Source organism: Limanda limanda, chromosome 13 (genome assembly GCF_963576545.1).
Source record: "Limanda limanda chromosome 13, fLimLim1.1, whole genome shotgun sequence".
NCBI classification, from domain to species: Eukaryota; Metazoa; Chordata; class Actinopteri; order Pleuronectiformes; family Pleuronectidae; genus Limanda; species Limanda limanda.
In genome coordinates, this window is record NC_083648.1 from 17,366,921 (window position 1) to 17,384,361 (window position 17,441).

The 17,441-nt window shown below is 41.2% G+C and overlaps 1 protein-coding gene across 2 annotated transcripts; it reads right to left on the reverse strand.

The window, feature by feature from the left end:
* Positions 1-379: 379 nt before the first annotated feature.
* On the reverse strand, positions 380-16,509 carry scinlb (scinderin like b). Of its 2 annotated transcripts, none has more exons than XM_061084018.1 (17): positions 16,401-16,509; positions 13,380-13,567; positions 11,379-11,533; positions 9,100-9,261; positions 8,068-8,217; positions 7,545-7,634; positions 7,061-7,193; positions 6,270-6,358; positions 5,881-6,096; positions 5,661-5,794; positions 5,361-5,451; positions 3,865-4,035; positions 3,600-3,774; positions 2,644-2,759; positions 2,415-2,492; positions 2,270-2,330; positions 380-1,196 (listed from the first exon to the last, which is right to left on the reverse strand). In XM_061084018.1, exons 2-17 carry the CDS (start codon positions 13,558-13,560, stop codon positions 1,036-1,038), a joined length of 2,163 nt encoding a protein of 720 aa, XP_060940001.1. In that variant the 5' UTR covers positions 13,561-13,567; positions 16,401-16,509; the 3' UTR covers positions 380-1,035. The 2 variants fall into 2 exon arrangements, with proteins under 2 accessions (XP_060940001.1, XP_060940000.1); XM_061084017.1 differs by having other exon boundaries at positions 7,536-7,634.
* Between the last annotated feature and the right edge of the window lie 932 nt (positions 16,510-17,441).

Genomic DNA, 17,441 nt, shown 5'->3' on the forward strand with positions numbered 1-17,441 from the left:
CACCACTCACTCACTGCCAGCATAGCCATCAGGGGCAATTTAGGGTTCCACGCTTTACCCTAGAACACTCCGGCATGTGTAGGGATCGAATCGCCAACCCTCTAGTAGACAACCTACTTTACCTTCTAGAAAAAATGTGTCGCCACATCCTAAAGGCCAGCACATCTGTCAGCTTAGCTTTCATGTCTTCTTAGACAGATGGTTTGAGCTGCCACAAGATCCCTGTGTCTCCTCCTGAGAGACAGAGGAGAGAACCTCATCGAGAACTGGCTCATAACCCTCCTGTAGGTTTGATTCAAATTTGCGGGAAAGAGTGTGTATTATAATTTGATTCATTTATTCATCAGCCTTGAAAATGTTAAAATAAGAGAAAATAGCCTTGAAATCCTGGGAGTTTTATTTAAAAGCCGTACACATGAGCATTTCAGGGTAATTTAACAAAGAGTAAAGACACAAACAAAATGTGTGCATACCACTGTATGCCTTTTAACATTCAAAAGCACAGGATATGAATAAAAAATGCACCATGCAACTTCTGATTGGTGTACACAACCAATGATAGAACACATGTAGTAAACTGAGCTCATAATGAAAAACAAAGGGACTGAGACAGAGTATGATGGTGACCTCTGAACACAAGTGAAAGAGAGCAGAGAGAAACAGATCATACCTCCAGCTGTCTAAAATGGCTTCCTTTCCTATTTCCTAGTCATGTTAGGGCCTCAGAGGTGATTTGATTAATATGTAACAAGCTAGCAACAAGCTGTTGGATGCAACCGACCGCTTAACCATCAGATACAGGTGACAGGTTACAAGAGGAAGTCATTTGAATTCTGATGGTGCTGCGTTCCAGCTCTTGAAGTCTTGTGCGCTGCACCAAGACCAAGGCGTAGAGGCAGGCAATCAACCGGACGACGGTCATAATAACATCGGTTTTGGCACTTAGGGACTTAGAGGTAAGATGAACACGGCAGCAAGAGGAAGCGCTTGACAGGTAAGACGACAGAGGGGGAGGAGGAGCCTGGAGTTTTGCGTTCAGAAACGACTACGGATTGTGTCCATTGGATCTGTCTCCCACATCTTGGGATCCCAAGCCTGGAACCAGCCAGTGAACATCTGGGGTTCGGCTCCCTGTTTGATGGTGGTGATGGGAAGTCCTTTGCGACCAGATGGGTCGGAGTCTACGTAGTCTTTTGCTACATTCAGAGGTAGATATAGAGGGAGGGGTAAGACACAGACAGGAGACAACGTGAGAACATGGACAAATCTGACAGCATCATAAAACACTGAAGATTTGTAGATTTAAACCTGCATACATTGATTTGTGCTCACTTAGTTGTAAATAAAAAGCACTGACTTAATACCACTTTGTAAAGCTCATAGGGCAGATAAAGAGATTAGGAAAACATTTGCAGATACACTGAAGCAGTATCTTTCATTTGGAGTTTTGTCTCTGGCCACCTGACACATGGAAGTCCAACACTCACCCGACTTGTTACACACTCGCCTAAGTTTTCCAGCTAATCGCTAACTGTGTCTGTCTGTTGTTTGGAGCCAGTCCAAACAACAGACAGTCGGGTTGCATTACTAGAGAGTGGGTTTCAAAAGCGAATTAATTCTGCAGACAGCTGCCTGCTACAGCCTGAGATGAGCTGCTGAGAGGAAATTCAGGAAATGTTGGTAAAACCAAAACATTAAGCCCAAAGAGGATAAAAAGCTGGATCAACTGAAGATCATCTTTGACAGTTTATTCATATAAATTACACTTTTCCTATTATATTTGTCATTTTGCACAATTGTCAATAAAAAACATTTGCATTATTTAAACTTTAAAAAGTTGTAGCCAAATATACACAAACTTAAACATATTAAACAGACAATTGTAAAGGTCCATAAAGGCCATAAAGGTCTATGCAAGCTTTTTTGATGTATATTTGATTCTGTTTTAATATTGACAGAGTGGCAACACTTGAAAATGTGCCATTAAAGCCTAACTTGGGGTTAATCCTTTACTAACACATTTTAATTAAGACACTGAGTCTGAGAAACAGAGGCACAGTGTGAGAAGATAATTTAAGAATACACACACTGTGAAAATACAGATTTTCTTTTTTAATGTAAACTGAATTTGTGTGATGCTTTAGGTGCATGTTTAAGGTGCCAAGGGCCTTTAAACTCTTTAACTCTACATAAACCCAACATCTATTAATCTATAATGTTATATAATAGCATGACGGTATAATTGTGTTTGAGTTCTAGTGCAACAAACCTATCTTGGGAGCTCCATTCCTCTCCTCTGCGTTAGCATCGTTTCCCACCCAAAGGAAGATCTACAAGGAGGAGAGACACACTCACAGTCATTCAGAAAGTCGGGCACAAGGGTTTTATGAGCAGATCATAAAACAACATCGCACCTGGTCCCAGGTATCCAGGATCATGACATCATCAGTGGCCAGATCTGACTGAGTGAAGTCTCCTGGTACTTCTTCAACCTGAGAGGCAGCAGGAAAAAAAATCACATGTTTAGGTTGGTAGAACTTCAATTTTAGCATTAGTTTGATATCATTGTGTTGATTGTGTAGTACATTTTCCTCATCTGTTATTGTACATGTATTGCTATTATCTTTTCACTCAGTGACTTACAGCAAGTCTCCCACTTTTGTTGGTGCAGCCGAACAGACGCGGGGGTTTGACCGTCTTCTGCAGACTCTTTGACGTCTGGTATTCCTTCTTACCGCCAAGAGCAGACCAGAAATCAGCTGGGAAGCAAAAAGTAAAACAACCATCCATTACAAGTAGTTTGTCACGTATCTGGGCTTGGGTTGTTTGAACAGGAAGTGAATTACATCCGTATTACTTGGCGTTTTAATCTTTCTGGACAAGCAGCACTTTGGTTTTATCAGGCCAATGAGGAAAATTAAATTTGCATGGCAAATCACATCATGTAGCAATTAGATGTGACCATGAAACAGAGGTGTTCATTTTATCTTTCAAACTTTCATCATGACAACAGGACTGAAATGTTTTTAACCAACAGAGTTGTACTCAAACTAAAACAATGACTCATTGAATTAAGTATCTCTGCTAAGGAGGTTATGATTTCCTCTCTGTTTGTTTGTCTGTTATTTAGCAGGCTCTGCAAAAACTACTGGATGAATTACAACAAAACTTGGTGGAATAATTTAGAATGGGTCAGGAAAGAACGCATTATCACCCATTATATGACAGTATTTTGGTGCGGATTAATCTTTCTTAGCATTTTTCTCAGAGAAAAATTCATGGATCTTAATGAAAGAAACATACTTTTTTAGAGTGCTGATTTATGAGTGTGTGATATGGCCTTGGTGCACTTCTAGTTCTAGTTTCCATTATGACTTTAAGTGTATAACTTTGGTTAGCTAACAATTCCATAGTTGTCAAAATCAGACAATTGTTATCTATGTTATTGTCTAAAATGTCATCTTTGGCAGATAAATAAAGGAGCATCTATCCTGGCTGATAGTCCACTGGTTTCTTTCCATGGGGGATAAGTGTTGAATATCAAGCTAATACTAACTGAATCTTTTCTTTTGTTGTGTTACGTATGATGGGACACCCACCTGGCTCCTTGCCCTCGGACACTTGGCTGACGCTGCCACCCAAGAAATCCACTACATGTTTGGCAGCTGCCGCCTCCTCATCACTGGCTCCAATGCCTCTCCAAACCACCACGCCGCTCTGGGATTTCAGCACGAACACGTCGTTGGTGTTCAGACTGGAGGCACAAGCCCCGACCTGAGTAAACAGGGTGCAGGCAGATGAGAGGTGAGAATGAAACATCTCTACAGAACGTCAGTTTCCCAGGGACGTGTGCACACAGCTCACCTCCACAGCCCGAGTCGCACGGGAGGAGCTCTGCCGGATGTGGAAGAGACGAGTGCTGCTGGTCTGCGTCTGGCCACCTTTGCGTGATGTCCCTCCGCTGTGGATGATCATGGGTTTGCCCTGGAACAGGCTCATCAGGTGGGGGGGCTCCTGACCCTGAGTCACTCTCACCTGTGAATGAAGCCAGGAAAAATACTTCACTATGGAGCTTGCTGGCTCTTATCGCTATTCTAGTGTAGCCTACATCTATGTAGACAAATTGAATAATATCATATAAAATGTTCGGATGAATATGTAAATATAAATGACATAATTAATCAGGCAGTTTTGGGATCACATCCCCAGTTTTCAGTTTGTCAGCATATCAAGTAATGTCAAATGTCTCGTTAAACTATTTTGCAGATTTCAGCTCTATAAATTATATATACCCTAAATTTATTCAAATCATATTTATAATGCACTGTACAGTTTAGTATCACCTGTCATGTAAAGGGTGTATATTAATTTCAGTACGATCTGCATATAAATCAGAGGGCTCATATCTGCATTAGCTTTTGTCTGTGTAATGTCTTTAACAGCTGTGTTTGAGTATTTTAAATAAACACAAACGGGAACTTGGACACATATCAATGCTTCTTTGACTTTCACTGAGATGGGTCAGATGACTGAATCAAGGGCTTAAATACTGTTAATAGAAGTTCATACAGTATCATACAAAATTCTACAGAAAAAGATGACTGCTTGAAATGGAATAAAATGCACATTTACGTTTCACAGTAATATATCACCTATTAAGTTAATGCAGTTTTTCAGCACATGTGTAAAAGGTTTTCCTCTGTTTTAATGCCAAGATCATAAGAAAGTGAATAAACTTCTTCTTAAGTTAAAGATCCAGTTATATATTATTTTTATTTGACTGGAAGATGAACTGTAGCACCATTTCCTGGCCGTTGCTACTCTGCCCACAAACATGTTGAAGTCATTTTGTGATATGTGGAACTGCCGTAGATTGAGTGGAGTGGAGTCACAGAAAAAAATACAGTAACACTGCCCTCTGCTGGTTGTCCCAGGCCTTTTTGTTTGTCATAGCAGAATAATACATTTTCTAATGCCATATTTCTTTACCTAATACTCTGAAATAAGTCATAATGAATTATTAATCTTCAATTATTCACAGTGCTGCAGCATGAGGCACAAATGTCACTTTTTTGCCTCAGGGAGCCATTAAAGCCTTAGAAAACAACTTTGTACCAGTTACTGTTTAATGAAGTAAGTGATAAAAGGGTAAACAAGGGTGTGTCGTCATGCAAGTTTCAAGTTAGTTCATTTTGACACCATAAGCTGCAACTTCTTACTTAACTTCCACGATCCACTTCTCATTTTCGGAGAACTCATTTTGATCATATAATCAGATATTGCAGATTACTGTGAGGTTGCACAGACCTGTTTTTACACGTGATGAAAAGGAGAACAGTGCATGTGCAACCAGCACTAACCTGAACTGGAGATCCTCCCATTGAGTCATCAAGCTTCACTGTGAGGAATGCAGAGGCTGCCAATTCATCCAGAGTGCACTTCAGCCCCTGCCTGTCACGGTGACACACACACACACACACACTGCATGACTTTCCCAGAACTTTTTCGGCGTGTACTGTGTGTGGTTAGACTGGGTATGGTGTGGGAAACATGTGAACGCACTCCTCTACAGCGTTGTAAGTAATATTAGTTTATTAGTTCATATATAATTAGACAATATCACGGTGCACACGTTTGTCTGGATATTTATGTTTCCTCACCAGGTGTATATGATGTGTTGCTCCCGGCCTCCCAGTCTGTAGCTGTAGAGGATGAGGTAACAGTCTCCGCCATAGAAGTGGCCGTGGGATGACGGTTCCACAGGCGCCATTGCACCGTTGTCAACTCGCCAGGTCTGAAAGCCAGACCACAATTTAAACATCTCACCAATCATGCTGCTTTGAGAAGTTTCTACTGTTTTTTAATAAACCATCATCGTACCTGGACCTTGCCCTTGCCATCATCCACCATGGCGTGCTGAGCGGCCATGGCAGTGTTTGAGTGCAGAGTGGAGGCATCGAAGGGCACCTGTGCCACTTTTGCTATGCGGTTCATGGTGTAGGCCTTAGTGGGGCCTGTGGTCTCGTCCTTGTCCTTCCAGTCACCGAAGAACTGCTTGAACAGAATTGTCTCTGCTCCTGCAGGAAGTACCTGGATCTGTGCGGGGATGAGGGATTCAGACTTGATGAACTCTCTGTGTGTTTCATTTGTTGCTCTTTGTCTTGACAGTAAATCATATCAGTGATTTGTTTGCCACATTATTTTCTTTCTCTCAGTGTAACATTGCTGTAACAGCAGTTATTAACAACCTGTCCATGTCCAAGCTTTACCTGTGTCTTATTAGAGTATCCCTTGTCTTTGATGAACTGCAGACCTGCAGACAAGGCTGCTTTACGCTCTGAAACGTTGGCCTTGGGACCTGGTTGGAAACAAAAACAAGGAGGGCATGATGAAAAGCCCATAATTCCCTATACATCATATTAAAGCACAAATATTATTTTTTTTTATCAGGGTATTTATTATTAACTGGGCGAATCCAATCGCAGAGGTTTCACTGAGACCGTAGTCAGACTATATATATATACATCCATCCAATTCCAAGTTAAAGTCTGAACACAGACACACACCGACATAAACATTGTGATTGGACACATTTGTGAACTCAGACTGGGTAAAAACTACATACTGTGGTTTTCACAAACAAATCTCACACATGATTATCTTCACATTGAGCGGGGACACGAGATCTGATCACAAGTCGGGAGGCAATTCAATGCTTTAACAGATGAACTCAGAGCTGTCCACTTGTGGTCAGAGCTCTCAGGACAGATGTTAATACCAGGTCTTAATAGGGCCTGAGAATATCCTAAGAGAGGCTCAGACCCTTGATCAAAATACATGACTTTAGATTTGATCAGTCTCACTGTAGCAGTTTAAATGACTGTAGATGTATCACAGATATTTGACTGAATCTGAGGCAGAACAGCTGCTTTTCATGTGTTTAGCTTTGAGGCCCAACTAATTGCAAACAGACACTTTCCATCTAACTTCTCTCTAATTTGTGCAGGAGAAAAACATATGCGAGGAGGAAACTAAAAGGCTATTATAAGGCTGCTGGTACCTTTCCATACAAAGATGTTCTTGTCCACCCCGTTGTCCAGGATGTAGCACTCCTCTGGAGACAGCATGGCCTGTTTGAAGGGACTGGACGGAGCCACAGAGGAAACCTTCATCGAACCAGATGCATCAGAGATCTAGAAAACAGACCAATAGAATCAGCTACCGGCTCTGCAATGAAAGACTTCGCTTCAAAGGATCTCTCATTTTCACACTGTACATGCCTGTAAATGCCTGTCAAATTTTTGGTTTGGACAAAAGAAACATAAAGCCTGTTGGGTTCAGGCTCGGTTCATTTTCTGTTGGGCTCGGACAGCGACAGAAAATTGTGGCCCCCAAATATGTTGGTAAGTTTACACTTACTTGGAAACATACATTCAGTTTGTGTTATTGAAGTTCTGGTTTTCCAATTCATAAAACCCGAAACCCAAGAACACAACAAAATCTAAAATATACATTCAGGGAAATTTGTCACTCACGTCACTCACCATGTAGAGGGCTCCCTTCTTCCTGTTGGAGGTGTCCACCTTGTCATCATCAGGAGTGCTGGGCGCAATGGTGGATTTAGGACCCAGAGCCTGTACACCAACAACCAGAGGAAATTATTATTGTGTCCTCTTTTGGTTCTAAACATCCCTTGTGCCTCAAGCTATGATAGCTTCGATGGTGGTTTGTTTCGTAGACTATAATCTACAGCTTTACCGAGATTAAACACGATCTGATGAATCTAAAACCGACTCTGTGAACCATCCTGTCCTCTTCTCTGTCTCATTGGGCCTCTCTGCAGATTGCCTTCCCCTCTCGTTGTAAAGGAAGTGTTCACACAGCCGCTTGGCACAGAATTGGCAAACAAACGGCAAATTACAAAGGACGCCATTGTGTTCCCCTCGTTCCCACGGTGACTTACTCGCTGGCCGTGAAATGCATCAAGGGCATTTATGCTTCTGCTCAGGGGAGATCACCTTCAGTGCGGGAATGAGAAAAAGAGGAATATCTGTGATTGTGTATCACCTCTATGACTTCTGCCGGCTCCTCCCCCTCTTCAACCATCTGGAGTTTAGCTCTGCCGTTTCTCTCGTTGTCTCTGATGTCGATGGCGACCCCGGAGGCCTTGAGCCGCTCAAACCGGTTGCACTCACTGCCACACCACTGGTAGACGTTCTGCAGGAGAGGAAGAGACAGGGAGCGGAGAGGAAAGGCCATCAAATTTTCGTCCTGGTTGGTTCGATGACCACTCTGGTTACTATGGTGAAATGGTAGCAGGAAGTGTGTGTCTGTGTGTGTGTGGGGGGGAGCAAACACACAGCTCCTGTGTCAACAAACTGCACCTGGTATATCAGTTTACAATTTTAATTGTTTTAATAAAGAATACAGTCATATTATTCAAAGTGGTCTATGATATAAAGTCACTCCGTCAAAAAGAACAAAAGTATTACTGTGAAGATATGATGTATTACAGGATAGTGTCTGACATGAGTGAGTCTATGATTGAACAGGATATGAAATAGTCCCCCAGCTTAACAGAAACACACACATTGCATCAACCCTGTGCTATAAATATTCAACACACACACACACACACCCACAACCCATATGGATTTATATTTTTTCAAATTTCATTTGTTCCTATTTTGTCTTCATAGTGAGTATTCTTATTTTATTGTTGCATATTTATTATGTATTTCTGCAAGCATATTCTATTGTCTACATGTATCTTATTCTTCTTATATTATTAGTGTTACTACTATTATTATTATTATTATTACACACACACACAGCTTTTGCAGCTATCCTTCTAAGGACTTTACATTGACTTCCATCCATTGTGGACAGCCTTAACCAAAACCTTACTCCTAAGGTCAGAATTATGTTTTGCCTCAGTAGGACCAGGCTTTGGTCCCCATGAGGTTTCCTGGTCCTGACAAGGTCAGTGCTCAAGCTAGAAAAACTTCTAAAGAGGTGACAAAAAACAGTAAAGACACACACACACACACACACACACACACACACACACACACACACACAAAGAAAAACAGAGCTCACCTTCCCCAGGTCGATAATGAAGCAGTCTCCCTTGTTGAAGCTGTTCCAGGACATGTCCACCTCTGTGGCTCTGATGGCTCTGCGACCCTTGATGTGCAGCAGGCGCTTTACGCTCATGTCATTGGTCACCACATGCTGAAAACCTGAGGCCGCGCCCCCTTTCTGTGACAAAAAAAAACAAATAATTTAGATGATGTACACTTCACTAATTGTACATAATGTACACATCTTTATTATAGCCATAATAGTCACAACTGCCACACTGAGAGGTTTGAAGCAGGATGTATGGAGTGGATGACTTCATGACACACATGGGCTGTAGGATCAGGATGAAATGAGTTTGACACAACACCATCAAGCCACAAATGAAAATAGGTTGTAAATCCCACTTCCAAATAAACCCATTAATCTTAATGAGTGGAGAAAATGAAAAGAACATGAGGCCTGCTTCTGGGCAGAAGGAGGATCATGTACCTTGGAGGCTGGATTGTCTCTTGACGTGCCATCCTTAGTGAAGCCATTAAACAAAGACATAAAATCAAATACTGCAAAAGTGCAACAGACACACTCTCAGCTGGACACATGTTTGATAGAGGATGTACATTGAGAAACTGAAGCCAACACTCTCAAAGAATCTCAGTCCAGTTCATGATTCTCAGTTCATGATTCTCTGTTCTCAGTTCATGATTCTCCGTTCTCAGTTCATGAGAACAAAAGGAGGAAAACCACAGAGGAACGATTTGAGAACCAAAGACGAACGATGACTTTCTTAAAATGGAGAGGAGAGGCTGAACTTTATAAGGCTCGGTTAGCATGTGGAAAATTGGCTGCTCCTCAAAATGGAAACCACATTCATACTGTGAATGCCTGGGCCTTTGTGAGGGTAAAACTTTCCATGGTAACAATGCAGGCACTGTTTATTATAATGGAAGAGCTGTTTCCTAACACAGTGGGGTTACCAAAACTATGAGGAGATAATGTAGTTTGTTAGTTCTGTTTCACACTTCTTTTTCTGAAGATCATTGTGTGTGTGTGTTCCTGTACTTATACTTATGTGTGTGTGTGTGTGTGTGTGTGTGTGTGTGTGTGTGTGTGTGTGTGTGTGTGTGTGTGTGTGTGTGTGTGTGTGTGTGTGTGTGTGTGTGTGTGTGTGTGTGTGTGTGTGTGCTGACTGGACTGTGGAGTGTGCACATGTGCAAAACAGTCGTTCCAACCTTTGCTAAAGTAGTAAACAACTCTTAGGGCTAATTACACCGAGCCCAGGAGGGGGGTTGGATGCTCTTTATAGGAAATGGGAAACAGATGACTGGTAAATGTGGCTCAGCCTGTGTCTTTCCACATTTTTCCTTTTGAACAGGCTGGTTGATTCAGTTATAGTCTAACTCAGGCTGCCGGACACACCCTGAATGGCAAAGGGGAATGTTGTGTCTCCTCTGAACTTCAAACCCATAAGCTTAACAGCATGACAAAGTTCATTAGATGCTGACAATCATTAAACCCTGAGGGTATTGTGGGCTATATCAAAGTCAAACAGACTTAATCACTAACTTTGTATTTCTTCACAGTAAAAGCATATACTTTATCTATGCAGTCATTAATGCCGAGCGGTGACTCTCAACCTGTTTTTGCTTGTATACCCTTTGTACAAATTTATTAAATGGTGATGTTCCCTTTTTAAACACTGAATTTGAATATTCATGACTAAGAGACATTAGAGCCTTCAGTATTTCTGGATGAACAGGATTAAGAGTCTACAGCCTGTAGCCAGTGGCTCTGTGTGGCTGTAATTTTGCACAGCAGTGCTTTAATTAAGTGTTTAGCTGAGATCAGCGTGGAAAGTGCTGTCTGTGCATAAATATATCCTTGATAGATAGATAGATAGATAGATAGATAGATAGATAGATAGATAGATAGATAGATAGATAGATAGATAGATAGATAGATAGATAGATAGATAGATAGATAGATAGATAGATAGATAGATAGATAGATAGATAGATAGATAGATAGATAGATAGATAGATAGATAGATAGATAGATAGATAGATAGATAGATAGATAGATAGATAGATAGATAGATAGATAGATAGATAGATAGATAGATAGATAGATAGATAGATAGATAGATAGATAGATAGATAGATAGATAGATAGATAGATAGATAGATAGATAGATAGATAGATAGATAGATAGATAGATAGATAGATAGATAGATAGATAGATAGATAGATAGATAGATAGATAGACAGACAGACAGACAGACAGATAGATAACTCACCTGATACTTGATGCCTGATTTGAAGTACCCCAGAAAGGTGTTGGATTCGCTGTTCTGCAGCTCCCTGTACTGCACCGGCCCACCACCCAGGAAGTCATCCAGCTGCATGGCAAAGATGGCGGCTGATCCGCTCTCATCCTGCGAACAATCGTCCCCTGCGGAAACAAGACATCTGCGCTCAAGTAACTCTGCTGATCAAGTTTTCCGCAGTACATTTCAGTTTTTTGACATGAGCAGAGCAAACAGCAGCACTCTGTAATTTCCGCAGTGGCCTTAACAGACATCTGAGTCAGGACTTGAGTCTTTGAATCCCATTAACCACATCTGCAGAGCTGCTTTGTATCCTGCCATTACTGTCAGATGGCACACAGCACGGATAAAACTATTCCATGATATGTTACATGACTAACATCCATCTCAGACACAGGGATTAATTATGTGCTCATTTATTTTCGGGCTAACAACTTTCAGATGGTTGCTGTGGCAGCAGATCTAAAGGGCCCTTGTGTGTGTGTGTGTGTGTGTGTGTGTGTGTGTGTGTGTGTGTGTGTGCTCGTCTGTGTGCTGCCACAGTATGAGACTTGGCAGCGAACACTGCAGACATGGTGGGACCAGCGCCTGTTTCTTGTGGCCTGCAGGGTGATTCCATATGACTCATAGCTCAGTTTTTTTTTTGGACTTGGTTATGTTGTGTAACTCAAAATCCTTGGTTCCTGTGAAAAGTATTTTGCCTTCGATCTAAAGGAGTGTGTCACCGTGCGCTCTGTTCAGGCTTGAACTGAGGGGACTGTCTGGAGAGAGGAATTTCACAAAGCAGTAAGAGTTTTAGAGAAGGAAATATCAGCGACTCGAAGTAGCATAGGAGGTTTCAGCTCTTAGATCAGAAGCCTCATCTAGTCTACATTCAGTTCAGAGCAACAGGAAGTTTCCCTTTCTCTTTTAAGCTGCTTAAAGCCATGTACTGAGCTCCGGACATTTTCCTGTAAGTTTCCCAGAATGGCTGTAATGCCCATGTGTGAATACAGCTGGAGAATGTCTGGAAAATCACAGACAGAGAGTGGGCGTGTTCATGAGATTTCACATAAAGTTTCAACTCCAAACTGGGATAAATAAAATCTCAGTGTGTAAGAGCCATCGCTGCTTTTAATGTGCTACCCAAACAAAAACGCTACGCCGTGGAATTTATATGTCTTCCCTCCTGCAATTCTACTCACACCACTACTCCCCTGAGTGTTCCAGACACTTTCCCACTGTTTTGAATGTGTGAAAGGCCAACCCTGGAAAATGTTCATGATCATGTCTGTAAATTGATTTAGCCTGATGCCTAAAGCCAATTTTGTTTTTATGGGTCTAACAAGGAATACATGGATGTTTAAACTTATCTTATCTTCACTTTGGTATGCATTTAAGTTCGGTAAGGAACCGATTTCAACACTGTACTTTCACCAGCTTGAGCAGCAAGTGTTTTATCACCATTTACATGATATGAATTTGCTTTGGCAAGTTCTCATAAAACCAAGACGAAACAAAAACCTCAGGAACATCAAACAAGTTGGGAAATCATAAAATGACAAATGACTATAAAACCTTCGATAACAAAGTAGCAGGAGAACTACACAAGCAGTGAAGCAGGGAATAAACTACAGTAAAATACTGTCCACTAACAGATATGCATAAAGTGCAAAAGTATTTTAAACGTCCACTGACTGCCTGCTACGTTTTTGACGCTGCTCTCTTACTTTTTATGTTCAGATGATAATGTGTCTGTGACCTGCACCCTAATCTGGGGAGTATGCTGTAACATGTGTTATTGAAGTGACAAATAAAGCTGATTCAATCTGCTTCTAAATGTGTTGTTGCATGTTTCTCAAAACGGACTAAATCCTTTTCATCAAGTCAGATAAAGAGGATGACAGCAAGTGGTGATATCTTAAATACTGAGGGGATTATTATAATGTGTTGAGCTCTCTGACGTGTTACAACACTGTCTGTGTGTCTCACCCAGCCACATGTGTATGTTGTAGGAAGGTGCAGCGGTGGTGAAGAGCAGCAGGTAGGCGTCCCCGCTGTAGAAGTTGCCGTACAGGGCCTTGGGAACCGGCTTCAGGTCCAGGCTCTCGATACGCCATACCTGCAGCCCCGGCTGCTTCCCCGCACCCACAAACTCTTTATGGGAAACCATGGTGGCTCTGAGGGAAGAGAAAGAGAGGGAGGGTTAGAAATTCAGAGGAGTTTAGAGGGAGGCAGGAAAAGACTGGGAGGGATTTCAATGTTTTTGCCTTGTAAATGTTGCTGCAAATACAACGTTGTCAATAGAAACCCAACCCAAGGACACAGGGGCACACAGAGATGCAGACTATTTGTGGATGTATTTTGTGTTTTCATCTGTGTTTGTTTGAGAGTCAGCAGGATGATACAAAAACTACTGGACGGATTACCGGGAAACTTAGTTAAAAAAAAAAACATCAAACTTTGTACTGATCCTGATCAGGGGGCGGACCCTCCAGGAGAGAATTATATCTGTAATATATGCTAACAAATTCATAAAAACATATTTGAGGCTTGGTATCGATGAGCGTGAGAAACTTGGTGCCGATTCAAATCGCGGTCGAGTAGATTTGAATGTGGTTTCCTTGGGCGTGTAGACTTTTTGCAGCACAGTTACAAATAGGTTAAGAAACCTGTCACTGGCACCAATGTGCAGCTAAGAAACCAAACATGGCTTTAGCTAGAAGGCTTATTTTAATATAGAGTCACTGTTTGGCCTATATATGCAATGTACAGAGTGAGATTTTAGTCTTTTCATTGCTTTTTGTCTGATTACAAAAAAACAAGAAAGTATCATCAATCTTTTGGAGCTGATTCTATTGAGGGAGCAGATCCAGGATTTATTTTCCACTTACTTTTACATTATAATAAGGGCATTTTCCTACATTTGTGTTTTCTCAAACACAATTTCTCAAGAAGTAATGCAGAGATCTTTAGAAAATAAATCATATGGAGAGTGCAAATATCTATGAACAGGCGAAATTTGGTGCCAATCTGATGCAATATGGTGATAAAGTAGACAGCCTTAATAGAGGTGTGCGCTCTTTTCTAAGTGAAGTGAGACGTCTTTTTTTGCATCAACATCGTGACATGTTTTCCTGAAAAGCAAATGCTTCAGTAGAGTTGAAGGAAGAAGCTGAGTGGGAACCAGTTAAGCTTGTTCTTTAACCAACAATTAGTCTGCTGCTGTCACATCTGGACATTATTCACGTGCTAATTTATGGAGATGTTTAAATTTTCACATGATCTGGAACAACTCTTTAGCTTTTAGTGTGAAGGAAGGTTTGCTTAAAAAAATTACAAAAAACAAACTTTAGATTATGATGATAGTGTTTGTTCTGCCAAGGTTGCCAGATTATACAGATTACAGTTCTCCCCGATTACACAAGAGCCAGATTACAAGTCGGTGCAGCAGCAGGATTATTGCAACGGAGCTGACGTCGGCTGTGATCTCACAACCCCGACAATTTCCACTTCCTCATCGCTGTAGCACACGAGAACTCAGTCACTATATACTTAACCACAGTGATCCACATGCTATAACCACAGGCCACACCTGCTTATTGTGCAGGGTGTATTATTTAGACATGTTAAAATATTACATCACAGCTACCACCTGACAGGAGAGAGATAAAACAAACACATTATGATGGAGCATGATTGCTGTGGAGTTTGTTCAGCTGGTTGTTAAATGGAGCTCAGGTTTCACCGCAGAGAGAGAAAGCACTCAGTTAATGTTACAGCGGACTTCCTGTAACGAGATGATCAATAAATGCTGCATCATGGACGAACCCTCAGAGAACGAGTGTCTGGAGCCAAATGCACCATTAATAACACTGATGCAGAAGGGCGTTACTTTGATTTGAACATTGGGGGGGGGGTCAAAAACTCATTCTGAAAGTATTATTTCTATTGTAGAGTAATAATCTCTTTATATACCTTAGAAACAATCACTACTTATACGTCTTACTTGCCGGAATATACCAACTGGTTTTCAAATTTGTTCATGCTGCAAACGAAATGGAATTGAGAGAAGCAACCACTTTGTCATGTTCTAAAACGGTTAATATTTGTCATCCAGTGTGATGGTATGATCATTGGGGCGGGGGTGCACAGGCTGGTTCAGGTGTTACAACCCCTCCGTCCTAACATAACAGGACTACACTGCTGGTCTACAGGGATCAGTGCAGAGATGTCTGCAGGGAAGAGCAGCTCTAATGAAGAGACTACATGTAATCTGCTGTGGAGACTGATCTCTGTTGTTTGAGTCATCACCGCATTAAAGAGTAACCAGAGGTGACAAGACAAGGCAAGTGAAGAGAAGACAAGTGAAGAGAAGAGAAGAGAAGAGAAGAGAAGAGAAGAGAAGAGAAGAGAAGAGAAGAGAAGAGAAGAGAAGAGAAGAGAAGAGAAAAAATTGAATAGAATAGAATGGAATAGAACAGAATGGAATAGGATAGAATCCAGGACTCATTCCTGCTGCTTCCATATTAAGTCACATTTACTCTTTGGACTACCTCATGTCTTTTTTCTCTTTTTTTAAACTATTACATAACATCCAAACTACCACTTCCTACACTACGCTCCGTTCAATCTCAATGTATAGCAGAGAATGTCCCCTCATACATACAATACAGTTTATCTCTGTCATAAAACCCAAACTTCCTGTAGTGTAGTTCTGTTTCTCGTCCTTTCATTGGCTGTGCAGGAGACCAGTGATCAAACAAATACATAAATAAATACATTGAATGGACGGACAGTGCAGATCTAAAGTTAAAATCACTTCAAACTTTGAGTGGCCACACGAGCGACCCAGTTCTAACAACACGATCTGCGCAGCCAAGATCCTGCACCGTTTTTTCCTCAGTGTATAAACAAGAAGTGTTAAATCAATGGGCATGAAGGGAGAGAAGGAGCGTGCGTGTCGACTGGAAGAAGAAGAAGAAGAAGCAGAAGAAGAAGAAGGGAACTCACAGTTTGCAAGATGAATCAGGCAGGAGGAGATAGTGGAGCAGAGACGCTGGTGGAGGCTGTAGATGTGGGAGTGACCCGTGTGTGTGTCGAGCAGTTTTTATGATTTTACTTGAAGAGGAGGAGGAAGAGGAGGAGGAGGAGGAAGAGGAGGGGGAGTGTTCACGTCTGTCCGAGGGGAAGGGAGGAGGAGCACAGATTGGTCGACAGGAGTCGCAAATAGAAAGATGCTTCAGTCAGTCTGTGTGCAGCCACATGTCTTTTATTCTCACATGCATTTAATATAACAACGAGTCAGGCTATAAAAAGTCTTCCTCTTCAGTTGTGTGTGAACTCGACAGACTGTCTCTCAGGGCAGAGTGTGAGGTGTCCACAGAGGGAGGGACAATCTGAAGCAGGAGAAGGTTCCTCCTTCCATCTGATGTCCTGAACTGCACGATTTACATGCAAACATGCAGGAAGCAGAAGTGTTCGTTTAATTCTCAACAATTTCTTGAAACCGTTTTTATAAGAAACAAAGAACAATACAGAACATGACGTCACTTACAGGTAAACATAGGTAGGACATAGAATAATGAATAGTAGTGGTAATGGTAGTACAAATGATTACCATATCATAGTAAGTATTCTGTTAGACTTCAAAATGTATACATATACACCCAACAATATAAAGTTGTTATATTGTTGGGTGTATATGTATGTATAATAACAAATATTAAAATATTAGGAATATGTTAATACTGTCATGCAACCATCACTATATAATAAGAAGAAGAAGAAGAAAAAGAAAAAGAAAAAGAAGAAGAAGAAGAAGAAGAAGAAGAAGAAGAAGAAGAAGAAGAAGAAGAAGAAGAAGAAGAAGAAGAAGAAGAAGAAGAAGCAAAAATACAGCTCCAGTCTTCAGTTTAGTTCATCACTCCATCTCTTCAGTATTATTATCATCCTTCAGGAAGTTACAGATGTAATGATCCAGGGGCACTTAAACTAGTCACTTACAACAATGCTAACTAATATGACAATTCAGATAAAGATCATTTATATTTT

Coding starts and splice junctions, on each gene's coding strand:
- scinlb (XM_061084017.1), bottom strand. CDS start 13,560: ATGGTTTCCCATAAAGAGTTTGTGGGTGCGGGGAAGCAGCCGGGGCTG. Junction 8,218..9,099: donor TCATTATCGACCTGGGGAAG/GTGAGCTCTGTT, acceptor CCTCTCCTGCAG/AACGTCTACCAGTGGTGTGG. Junction 5,795..5,880: donor ATGGCAAGGGCAAGGTCCAG/GTACGATGATGG, acceptor TCTGGCTTTCAG/ACCTGGCGAGTTGACAACGG.